Source organism: Doryrhamphus excisus, chromosome 21 (genome assembly GCF_030265055.1).
Source record: "Doryrhamphus excisus isolate RoL2022-K1 chromosome 21, RoL_Dexc_1.0, whole genome shotgun sequence".
NCBI classification, from domain to species: Eukaryota; Metazoa; Chordata; class Actinopteri; order Syngnathiformes; family Syngnathidae; genus Doryrhamphus; species Doryrhamphus excisus.
Window position 1 is genome coordinate 1,516,036 of NC_080486.1, and position 13,033 is coordinate 1,529,068.

Consider the following 13,033-nt stretch of genomic DNA (forward strand, 5'->3'; position numbering starts at 1 on the left):
AAGACTTCTATCTATTGATGATCTCATTAGGCAGCGGAAGCTAATTTGTTAACTTACCATGGTTGGGAGGAGTAATCGATGGGCTTGGGGACCTGCAGCAAACACAAAAAAAGCCAATTTTGTTGATGACTTTCTAGAAGGAAGCATCCTCCAATGGCCGCTGTCCAAAGTATGACATCACCGCCGCGCCAAATCCGCAGTACGTGAGGTGTTCCCGCTGATGTTTGGCTCAGGTGCCTTTATGTCGCCATAAACGGGCTTATCTTTACAGCAGAGTGCACGGAGATAAGAGGTTATTACCGATACAGGCGACATAGTTCACAATTCTTTATCGTGCACCCCCGGGGGTCAGAAGTTGGAGCTGTAGAAAGTTGACAAAGTATGCTTGAAAAAATAAAAATAAGCACTAACTTTCCCAAAATAGTCAAAATATATTTTTTAAAAAAGTTTATTTTATAAGAATGTCATAATAAAGAATTTAGTTTTGGCAATTAAAATCAAAATTTATTTTTAAAATTTATATAATTATTAATTTAATATAAATTAAATAATTTATTTATTATTAAAAATTAATTTACTTAATTAAAAATTATTAAAACTAAAATAAGTTATTTTAAGGTCTAATATAACAAAACAAAAGGTTGTAGGTCGCAGAAAAAGTTAGAAAAATAAAGTCAAATGATAGAAATAAGCCATAATTCTGAGAGGAAAAGTTGAAATAGTTGCTAAATTATTTTTAAAATAAAGTGAATAAAGTGAAAATATTCAGCGTAAAAAAGGGTCACATGTCCCACGGTCTGTGGTATGTTGAGGAACGAGGAAAGCCGGCGGACTTACACAAGGGCACGGCTTCACGGCGTCGCTGGGAAAGAAGCCAACTTCTTTTGTTGACAGGATTTTGCCCTGAAACCACAGAAGAAGATAATTGCGTTATGTAGCGTGCATCTGGGCGACTCCGTCTCCATAATTCAAGAACAATTAGGCGGAGACGGAGAGCAGCGCACATATACAGCCCTTGTTATTCTATTGTTGCAATAATGGCTGGCAGGAAGACGGAGCCTTATTTCTCCCTCGAGGGGCGACTAATGTCTAGATTTATAAACACGGGGGAGTCCATATAAGGTGATAGAGGGATTTGTGGGGGCCATTGTGCGGTTATCTCCCCCAGTACAGACACTGAAGTCTAATTGTGTGAAAAAGCATCACCGGGGCTCCAATTTAAGGATATGAAGCATGCAGGCTTACTATTTTCTTCTGTTCATCACAATGATCCACATCGGGGCTTCTCATGCTCTCTACCTGAGACACTTTTTACAGCGGACATTAAGTCGACGCAAATGTACCGTATTTGGTTATTTTTTTTCAATAAAATATTAATACACAATTACTAGAAATACAACAGGGGGGGAGTAAAGTGTTTTTTTTTTATTATAGGCCCATTCTAACAAAATTCAGCAGTTACATTTCAAGAATAAAATCAAAATTAAGGAAAAAAATCCATAATCTCATTTTAAAAAGTTGTAATATGAAGAAATATTTCAGTTGCATAAAGTCAAAATATTTAATTTTAAAACGTTTCTTTTTTTAAGTCGTTATGATGAAAAAAGTTGCAATTTTTGGAACATTAGGCAAAGTTATGAGAATAAAGTCATAATATTCCCTGAAAAAATTAAACAGTTGGAAAGTAAAAAATTAAATAAATTACAAATTTATGTGAAAAAAAATGTGAAATTAAATTAAAACATTTTCAGAGAAGGAAGTGAAATATGCAAATAGTCATTCTAACATTAAAAAAAAAGCCAGTTGGAATATTGGGGGAAAAAAAGCTATAATTTCGAGAATAAAATCAAGAATTAACGTATTAGCATAAATGCAATGAGGACTTTGTTTTTTTATTTGCATCTTCTAGTTGAGTTACTTTGAGTGAATTTCGATAAAACTGCAAACCACCGGCAGATCGCTTTTTTTCATCTTCGCCACAGAGGAGCAACAGCAAATCAGGAGTGGATTTGTCAGCTGACTGATGTCATGTGACTTGGGTTACGGTATCGTCCATTTCACGGCGATATGGAGCGGTTCGATACACACGTGCAGCACAAAGTACACATTCCGCCACCATCTACCACTTAGCTACCAGCATGGCCGGAGGTCCTCACCCATCCCGTCCGAGTCCTTGAAGCCAGAGCCTGGCTAAGAACGTAATCATGATCATAGCTCGGACATTGAGTGAGTAAACAGAAGGCTGACAGCGAGGGAAATCAAATTACAGCCATCGATTCTATTCATCACGCCGGCGCCGGAACAAAAACGATTACGGTGGCCTGGCTGCAGAAGTGATGGATATTGAGTGCGGATTCAGCCGCCTCCAGTTGAATATTTTCACAAGATGAATTGAATTCTTTATCTGTATTGTGTCTTTCTTCTTGCTGCGTTCTCATTGTCATGCATGTTGAAACAACAAAAAGGTGCCCAAGGCTTGGAGCTCGTCTAATTAAAACCACACTCATTTAACCTCCCCTTTGAAAAATGGAAAAAACTCGGCATAACCGGCTTGCTGTTGGACGACGACACCGGGAAACAAAATCAGGGAAACCAAAGTGTGGCCCGGGGGCCAACAATATGCAATACTGTTAATAATAACTTTAGTAGAATGGAATTGAAATTAATGAAGGAATATTACTTGGAAAAGCTAATTTTTGGAAAATGTGTTTGAGGAAAATGGGAAAAACAGGCTTTTTTATCGACTGTCGCAAAGCTGAGTTGCAGGTTTTATGGAAATATACATACAGTAACTTCTTAGCATATCTACGTGTTACTTTACAAAATATCAAATTAGCAAAGTCGCATCCTTTCATTTCCACCACGGAACTCGAACATCAAGACACCGCGTCACTCTGACCCCACATGACATCCCGCCATAAAGCGTCCGCATCGGCGAGGACTTGCGTGCACGCATTAAGAAGCGGCGTAAACGCTGACCTGCCACCAGGGGCTGTGAAGGTCGGCGCAGATTAATTCGATGATGTCACCCGTTTGGATGCTGAGCGCCGGACCGGACGTGGGGCTGGGGGCGCCGAAGTAGTTCCTGATGACCAGCATCTTGGGGAGACCTGCAACAAGGACAGGGTCATAGGTCGTTCCTGCTGCACATCCTCGGGGCTAAACGGCCATGTTTGTCATTCTCAAGCTTTGCTCCACTAAACTATTCATGCCCCCGCTTAGGTATTCATCAGAAGGGGGGGACGAGGGGGGGGTGTTGGTTGCACATACAAATCCAGCCCTTGTCAGCAATGTCCTGTCCGTATCAATCATTTAGATTCATTCATTATCATAACACAGATAAGCCAGATACCGGAGCTGGAACCAAGCTAAGATAAGCATGAAGAGCGTGATGTTCACCACGTCGGAGACGTCCAACAGAAGTCGGAATAATGTTCGCTTCCTTTTTTGGAAGAACCTCAATCAGCGTTTTTGTGCCTCATGGCTGACACGGTGATTTCCTCCCAATATTTTAGGTTCAGTTTTCTGAAATATTGCAGACGTCAACAAAAAGTCACGTATCTGCAGAGCTTCTGTTCCAGCGTCGTGGAACCGAGGATGGCAGCCTGGCGTGTGCGAGCTGCCCCAAAAACTCGAAAGACACGCGGGCGTGGAGAATTGAGTCTTGGGGGCATGAAGCGCATTCCTTTCCACACGAGGAGAAACTACGTGTTTTTTAAAAAAAAAAAAAAAAAAAAACACCAAAGGCGGGAGCAATCGGACGCTTATTGATTTCAATGAGTCTTCAGTCGGAAATGATTTTTCTGCAGAGAAGGGAAAATTGTTCCTAAGAGAGCTTTACGGGAGATTAGAGGTGGCTGTGCTCTATGTAAACAAACTTGGAGCAACAAAGGGAATTAATTGCATTATTGCGTGGGGGGGGGGGGGGGGGGGGGCACTGATTTTTTTTTTCCCCACATTGTTTATTGTTTACTTTGCATTGGATTCATTCCGGTTGAACATTGAGTGTCCAAAAAAAAAAAAAAAAAAAAAGCATTTAACAAGAAAACAGAAAAAAAAGAAAAATTTTTGAGAATTGTATTAATTAAAAAAAATCAATTTTCATAATTAAATAATTATAATAAATTAACTAATTATATAATTTAATTAAATAATCAATTTTTGGATATGTTATGAAAAAGGGAAAATGGCAGATTTAAAAAGTAGCTGTAATTTTATGGGAGTAAAGTCAAAATACTAAAACGTCGGGACCTAGCCAGAAAAAGTTGCAACCCTTTTAGTGGCGCAAATTTAAAACATTATTGAAGCGGCTGCTGCAGCACTGCACTGACTGCAACATGCACACAGATTGTGCACACCTTATCTCACATTGCCATCATTGTGTGTGTGTGTGTGTGTGAGTGTGTGTGTTGACGGGCTCAAGGAGGACGACTTCTCACCTGGATCTCTGTCTTTGACCTGAAATAAAATGCAAATAAGAAGTTTACACAGGGCCACGCAAAGCAAACATTAGCACAAACCAATTTCTCCACGTCAAGTAATCAATCAGTTTGTGAATAAATTACACGGGACTTTATCTTTCTCCACGTTTGGGGAGGAAAAAAAAAAATCTCATGCATTTGACTTGCTGCTCCGGTCAACACAAAACACTGGCTTTTCCTCTCTATGGAAGGAAAGCAGCGACAAACACTACAACATTACTTGCACATGATCGGAATCAAACTGTACTGTTTGCTGAAACTTGTCAAGGTCACCCCCCCCTCCAGTTTCATCATTTTTCTGATGAGTCCACATCCTTTCTGCTAAGACGTCTCCTACAGTAAATACAGTAATCCCCATAAAAGACCCAGTCACTTCTTCTGCAATGCTATTTAAGTATTTCGGAGGGGGGGGGGGGGCAATGCACACATCAGCAGTGGCGTGCCCAGCAAACAAGTCAGGTTACATCTGGAAGGCTCCTTTGCAAACAGCTGTGAGGGGGAAGGGGGGGTGACACACAAACATGGACACCAACACAGCGGCGGCTCACCTGAGTTCTGACGGAGCCGGGATCTGAAAGAGGTCGGAGAAGAGGCATGGTGAGTGACGGGCGAGCAGGTGCATGCAAACACTTGCACGCCTTCGCCGACACGAGGCAACGCTCCCTCGTTAGTGGAGAAGGCGAACGCTCCTGTCCGACCGCGCTTCACTTTGTTGTGCTTTGCTGCCTGACAGCCCCGATAGAGGCGGTAACGAGGTTGGGGTTGGAGAACAACGCCGGGAGGAAGATCTGTGTGCGGGTTTTTTGGTTTTTGCTTCACCAGTTTCTTTTATTGGCTCCCCGAGGGACGGGCTACACCTCCAAAAAACAAACACTCTGTACCTGTACTTCCCGCCCTAATACACGCCCATAGACACACGCGGGAGGCCGTCGCTGAACTTTGACTTGTTCTGTAAACAGATGGCGCTGATAGCCGGGACAAATGCAGGTAAACAGAAGGCGTGGCCAAGCCGCACGCGCTCAGTGCAGAGTAGAGTTATTTTTATTATTATATAAGTCAGGGGGTCCAAACTTTTTACCAGCATCCCAGCTTTGTGACATCTTTGAAACAGGATATTACTATCAACTTTTAAATGAAATTACACTTTTTCTTGGTTTTTTATGTTTTTTTTGTCAAGTACTTTTTTCCTGTAAAGTTTGCTACTTCATTCCTTCATCCTCATTACAACTTCATAGTAGTAGAAAATATTTTACTTATACTTTACTAAATATTTCAGCTTTATGCTTCTATAAGTTGCACATTTTTCCCATTATTCCTATTATGATTGGCAGAAGACTGTCCATACGCCCCCCACCTCCACAAGGAACACTTTTTCCTCAATCTATAAAAAAATAAAATAAAAACGCAATTATTTAAATTTAGAAAAATGTTTTAAAATATGGTGTGGGCCCATAAAAACACAGCCACGGGCTGCAAACGGCCCCCAGGCCGCACTTTGGACACCCGCGATATGCGTTTAAAGAGGTTTAACTTTCCCAGGCATTTTTTTTCCTCCCTCTTCCAGAAGAAGCAGTCGAGCCGCGGCCGAGCGGGGCGGCGAGTAATGACTGAGGGAATTCAAGCCGACATCGCAGCCGTCACAGTTCCACGCTCTCCCATCGCAGGTGTCTCCCAAATCTACTCAGGTGAGCGCGGTGCCCCGGTGGGGGCCGGCGGTGGCGTTATTGCCTGCGTGACCTCATAGCGCTGTGACAGATGCGCGGGCCAACTCGAGCTGGCGGCTTGCAGTTGGAGTGCAATGTGCATGTTTCAAAACAAAAAAAAAACAAAAAAAAACTTTGGTGTCGTAAAACGCAGGCCCTTCCAAGACCTAAAAAACTTCAAGACGTGTGAATTCAGGTTTAGCTATCTCGCATGCTAACAAAGACCTCAAGGCCTTCAAGCACTAGGAGCCGAGTGACAGACAATAATGGCAGAGCAAGAAAAGTCAGAGTTCCCCATAAGCGATGGAGTTATTAAGCATCGGGGAGCGGTCCAAGCGACACACCGACATTGAATTTACTGCTCGGTGTCCAAACCTCCCAGGGACGCAGAAGAGCATTTGAATGCGTATTAGGAGCACAGTGGCCGACCTTGGCGGCTTGAAGTAAGGGCGTTCTGAATTCCCCCAACTACACCTTTTGGAAATAAACGGCAAGTTTGGAGGGATGTCGTTGCAACCTATCTTACATAAAAACATAATTAGTCACGGGCGGCACTCGTGCATCAACTTTAGTCTGCCATGAGATGTGTTGATGCAATCGGAGCGGGAACATTTCAAATAGCTGGAATGGTGAACGAATGATACGAGCTTGTTAAATAACATCAATGCATGATGGGGGGGGGGCTTACCCGTCTTCCCACAGCAGCCTAGACGGCCCAGACATTCTTTATGAGCGCCCAAGCCGCACTTGGAGCATAGGTAGCCTTGGTTAAAGACCCCCCTGGGGATGGATGACAAGAACACTTCATGTTACTGTTTTGATTGTGCAGACCCATAATGCAACATTTCTATTTAAATATATTAATACTATATACTGATGATGCATCCTACTGATGCTGTGAGATTTTTCCAATATAAACTTAAATATTTTTATTTTACTTCAGGTAGCCATTTATGCTTAAATGCAAAAAAATAATAAAAATAAATTCTGCATATAGATACATATTTAAGCAACTACAGAACAGCAGGGTTTCATATTTTTTCAAAAACCCTGATAGTAAAGCTGTGGGATTTGAAGTGCAAAGTGCAAAGAGAAAAAAAAAACTACATTGGGGGTTGCCTACAGCCAATGCTAACTAGACCACGCCCTGTACACCCTACCAAAACAGGTACATTTTCCACAAGATGGTGGAAGCACTGCTCACTGTCAGTACTCCCCATCAAAGTCCAACAGTGACTGGTCCCCTACATCACGCTACTCTAAGTCCATTGTAGAAACGCCATCTTTTATTTATGGACATTTTAAAGACATCTAATTGGCTTGTACAGATGCTCCATAACAATAAAGTGGGACAGCAGTCATTTTATACAACAATCACATTTGATGCCTTACCCAGTTTGGGTTTTTATTATTTGGACGCTATAATCATCTCTATGATTCAGACATTTTGTCATGAACCCGTCATCCTGATCTGCATCGTATCTCTAATGCGGCCTTCGTGGGCTCACTTCCTCACTGCTCCTTCACCACGGATTTATGCCGCAAACTTTGATTTTTGGGCGTTTAACCATCCTGGAGTGGTTCTGTCCTCCATGCCAGTGGTTTTTTCCATCCTCGAATGGTTCCGTCCTCCAAGCCAGTGGTTTTTTTTCCCTATCCTGGAGTGGTTCTATCCTCCACGCCAGTGGTTTTTTTTCCCTATCCTGGAGTGGTTCTATCCTCCACGCCAGTGGTTTTTTCCATCCTCGAATGGTTCTGTCCTCCACGCCAGTGGTTTTTTTCCCCATCCTGGAGTGGTTCTATCCTCCACGCCAGTGGTTTTCAAAAGCGTGAGGCCAGTTTCTGACCTGTTGTGATCCACTACTTCAGTGTTTTTTTGTTTTTACATTTTACGGAAGTAAACTGACAGAGTTGATACTGTACTTTTTCTTTTCTAGCAAAATATAATCGTTTTCTCAGGAAAATAAGTGATGAACTTTAAAGTGTCTTTAAACCTTCATTCTCTCATTTTGAGCCATTTGTACACAGAACATTTTTCACAATGCCGCTATATTATATTCTAATATATACATTCCATATCTATATTATATTCTAATATGATGCAATAGAGAGTAATAGTCTTACCTCAGTAGCATGTGACAGGAAGTGCAGGAGGTGATTCTTTCAAAAGTGTGCATATGAAACTCGTGGAAATTGTTGGTTGCGTTCTCGGGACGAATGTTGGATCTAAATAAAAATAAAGTTCATTAAAGTGTACAACTTTGCTTTTTCGGGATTTTCATTCACGTTCATGCGTGGGACAATCCAACATGGACAGGATGTGGGGGTGGAGGGCACAGGAAGTGATGTTTGAGTCGCCCGTGTTGGGGGATGACTGCCCTGTTTTGAAACCTTCCCGCAATCAGGTCTGGTGCTTGTGTGTCTCACCCAACATTACTGTCACCTAGTGACTAGTGTAGAATTTTATTTTTAAATTTTGATTGCTGTCCATTCCATTTCTCATCAATTTTGAGTTTGTGTCTGAGGTTTTTTTGTTTTTATTATCAGAGAGGTTTGACTTGACGAACGAGTCGAGCAACTTGACTGTTTTGATTGTGTGACAAAGCGCTACACACACACACACACACACACTCACATGGCCATGCCAAACTGCTCCAGCCACTTCTTTTTCAGCTCTTTGGTCTTGAAGAAGAACTCAAAGCCGTTCTGGCCCTGGTTGTGCGTGAGGTAGAATCCGTAGGACCACTGCAGCGGGAAGAAAAACAAATGTCAGACAGTGAAGAAGAAGACAACGACAAAGGCAGAGAGTGTTTGTTAAAAGATAAAGGGGTGGAGGGGGGGGGGTAGATGGGATGCAGGGAGACAGATGGACGTCAGGCGATTTGGCGTGTGTGTGTGAGATGCCTCAGGGTGGGAAAACAAAAAAGGGTGAAAGGTTGGAGGGCTGCACACCAGAGAAAGTAGAGGATGAGGAGGATGAAGAGGATGAAAAGAGCGAGATGGTTTAGCGGAATCACTGCTGGGCATCACAGCAAGAACCAAGGCTAAATGCGACTCCATTAGCCTTGGTCGCCATGTTTGTTTGAGAGATGCTACTTTCATGGCTCCTGCTTGTGCTTTTCTACTTCTAGCGCTCGTTTTTCACAACGTGAAAGCAGAAACGATTCGGTGCTGCCAGGAAAGCAGACGCCATCTTTACCAAATGACAAAAAGAACATGTGTCAAAGATAAAAATACGTGTTTTGTTGCCTTTTGTAACCCAATATTACAAATCTCTCAATATGATGAAGTACAGCCATAAAAATAGCCAATGTGTCAAAATGGAAGGCAACCCCCCCTCAAGTTAAAAGATATTGCACCTTTTCATTGAATATTTTTTTCAGATGACAGGATTTGCATATACTAATGACAGGGGCTTCCAAAGTGCATCCAAGGGCACTGCCCAAAAATCTAACTTAAAAAGGAAAAATAAGCAGTCATACAAGAACATTGCAAAATGATGAAAAATTATGCTATAACTTCAGTAGCAAAGTTACATATTGGACAATATTTCTTATTAAATGTAAGTGAAATAAAGGACAGTTGAATAAACGTTTAAAAATGGTCGGCTATAAGAAAATTAGGTTGTAAAACTGAGAAAATTGGAATAAAATAGTCTCTGAAAGTAAAAATATTTGAGAAATAGAAATTATAATATATAAAGAAAAAAATATTTGGAAAATTAAACAGGAAAAAAAAAGATTTGAGTTTTATTTTGAAATGTCCGAGTACATCTAGGAGTTTACAAGATATGTCGAAGTGGCAAAGTTGCATCCTTTCGTTTGTCACCACGTGGCCCAGTCATCGGTTATGATATGAACCAATATTCGTTATCATTGGATCTTTATATCAACAATTCCAATGAGTGACAGCTCAAGAAAAAGAGACCAGACCCCCGTGCAAACGTCAAACGCCAACTCTAAAGGTCACCAAGGCACAATTTGTTGAAGCGCCAATGAATACGCCACCGACCTTCTTGTGTTATGATTAGCATCAAAACGTTGGCTGTGCTTGAAGCGTCTGGGGAAGCCGTTGCTATCATCGCGTCTCCTTTCTATGCACAAACCTTTCGGTTCTCCTTGTCCGACGTGGGGTTGTTTGTGATCTTAAAGAGGTGCAAGTCGATCACGTCTTTCATCTCGTAGTTGTCTCCTCGCCTCTTGCAAACCACGACAGCAGCATCGAACAGGAATATATGCCTGCGGTTGGAAAAACGGTACAATGTTTGTGAGGATGCGTCGTAGGCCTTTAACCGTATTGTCTGCAATACGCGGGACACAAAACGACGTCCCCGCGATCATAAAAAGGTGCTGGGCTTGCATGAACAAAAGTATTGGAACCCAACAGAAAATATTGTTCAATGTTTTTTGGTACCTGCATGGATGCAATGCGGATGCAAAGGGGACTAGGGCCACCAGGGGGCGTCAACAAGCGGAACAATTCAAAAAGCAATATATACAGTAGATGGTACTATGGTCATTAGGAGTGCAAAGGTGACTATAGGGGTGTTATTTCATGTCTAGAGGGCTCTAATAAAGGTTGTGAACAGGTTTCCATGCTCCAACTATAAAAATATTTCATAAAAAAGGAATGCAATTTATCAGCCGGGTGTGGAACCTCCATTTCATCCATAATTAATCCCAGATTAATCAATCCCTCATCGATTTCTGATGTGAAGTTAAAGACATGCATTTCATCCGATACCGTAAATACTCAAATGTACTCGACATCTTCCCAGACGCATACTGTACTGCATCTATACGGGACAAAGTGTGCCGACATCTCACCTGTCCTGTTTAGCTCGTTTGTCCACCGAGGCCACCCGCACTTCCCCGTCCCCTTTGGGTCTCCCGTAGTTACTCAGAGGCTGATTCTTCAAAAAAGGGAAGACATCCAAGACAAGAGAGCTCAATGACGGTTATGGAAATGTTACTTGGTAGCAGCTTACCAGGTTTTCTATGGATTTTTGATACTGATCGATTTCTCGTAGCGTCTCGTTGTCTCTCTTGACTTCGTTGACGTACTGAGCCAAGTCCTGTACACAATAAAACGTATTATACGTTTTGTCTTTTCATGCACGATCCACTGGGTGTGAGTAGGTTAGTGTGGGTGTCCCGACGCACCATTGTCATTTTATTGCATTTAAAATGTTTTGTAAAAGTAGATAGTTATGATTATGCACTAACATACATCAGTATTTCTGCAAAGATACACAGTAATGTCGCCAAAACAAGTCCTACACATGCTTACCACCTGATTCAAATAGCCTTTCTGGGCATCCGAGTCTGGGCTTCGTCTCAGTAGATCACATCCTGGAACTAATAGTGGTATGAAATATGTCCTTCATGTATGATCATATCAGCATTAAGTTGTGATTTGTTTGGGTGTCCATTATGCCATTGGATTTGCCTAATTAGTTGTAATTATGCGCCAACATACTGATGCATTTCTTATCACCCGAATCAAATATCCTTGTATATATCCGGGCATGTGAGTCTGACCCTTTTCCCTCCGCTTGTAAATGTGCTGAGCTAACATCTTAGCATGAGAAGTCAGACATGTTCTGAAGAGGTCGTATTGGTTTATGTCCTTGCATTTCAATCACTGTCTGTGTACCTTCAACATGTACATATTAAATCCATGGAGATGATGTATATACCTTCATGGCATCCAAAGCCTTCCGCAGGTTGCTCTTGTCGGCGGCATCCTGAGTGTGTTTAACCAACTCCTGTTGGAGAAAAACTTGAAAGTCAGACAAAACAACTTCCACAAAGCCTCACTCGCTTTTCCTATCAGCAAACGCGATTTGCATCATTCCGCCGACTGGATGAACATAAGATTACGTTCCACGTGGCTGCATATGGGAAACGCGTTGTATCTTGCAGACATGCCGTGCAGCACAAGACGCTGGACCTGGCCTGGGAAAGGTTATTGCAAAGGAAACTTATCAGATCATGTGTGTGAAACAGTGTATCTGAAATTGCTTGCCAGTGCCGACTGCGGCATAAACAAGACATCTAGACTGCAGCGTGGTGAAGGATAAGGAAGGATGCCATGCATGTCCTTTCAGGTCAACACACACACACACACACACACACACACACACACCAATCCTGGGCAGATATATACGTTCGCTTGGCACTGCTCAAATCCCCGGTGTCAGTCAAGCTCAACCGGGGCATTATCATCACCGGCGAGATGGCGACTTCTATTTATCAAGCCTTGCCTGCACCTGCACACGTCTGCAGAGATACAAAGCGAGGCAGGGAGGGAGGGGCCACGCAGACGCATCATCGGGGGCCGGGATTGAACTCGGAGGGCATCATGTGCTGTGTTCAAGGGCGGGCGGAGAAATGCAGAGTAAAGAATAAGAAAAAAAGGTAGAACTTTTTGGTAGAACTTCACCGCAAGATCATTGCTTGGTGAGGTCCTCGTATGATGGCGTCAGGCTCCTTGGGGGTTGTGGAATGCACGCTGGGGGGCGGGGGGGGGGTGTACTTGGGATTTAAAATATGTCTTCAGGGGAGGAACTAAATATTTCATCCATTGCTGACTTTTAAAAAACTTGTTTACTGTAAAAAAGCAACAGAAGGTAAAAACATAACATACATAATTTTATCATTTACAAAAACTAAATTGTAATTTATAGAAATATAAATTCTGTAAATGTAGAATTCCTAAAATTATTTGTATTTATTATGATGACAAAAGGGACAGGAAGTCATTGGAGTTTAACTTGGGCAATTAAGTTCATCTCATATTTATCCCCAAATGTTAAACTAACGTTCACTGAAAAGTGGCAATCCACTA

General features: G+C 42.1%; 1 protein-coding gene across 2 annotated transcripts in view; it reads right to left on the reverse strand.

Moving 5' to 3' along the window:
* The window catches only part of LOC131108802 (guanine nucleotide exchange factor VAV3), a 50,283-nt gene that overhangs the window by 8,694 nt on the left and 28,556 nt on the right, over positions 1–13,033 (reverse strand). For both annotated transcript variants that reach the window (XM_058060136.1, XM_058060137.1), the window contains exons 11-22: positions 11,883–11,951; positions 11,172–11,258; positions 11,011–11,096; positions 10,290–10,422; positions 8,820–8,929; positions 8,309–8,410; positions 6,873–6,964; positions 5,030–5,052; positions 4,440–4,458; positions 2,980–3,110; positions 838–903; positions 58–92 (exon numbers count right to left, since the gene is read on the reverse strand). In XM_058060136.1, coding sequence (XP_057916119.1) covers positions 58–92; positions 838–903; positions 2,980–3,110; positions 4,440–4,458; positions 5,030–5,052; positions 6,873–6,964; positions 8,309–8,410; positions 8,820–8,929; positions 10,290–10,422; positions 11,011–11,096; positions 11,172–11,258; positions 11,883–11,951 — 953 coding nt within the window. The remainder of the gene's footprint in view (positions 1–57; positions 93–837; positions 904–2,979; positions 3,111–4,439; positions 4,459–5,029; positions 5,053–6,872; positions 6,965–8,308; positions 8,411–8,819; positions 8,930–10,289; positions 10,423–11,010; positions 11,097–11,171; positions 11,259–11,882; positions 11,952–13,033) is intronic.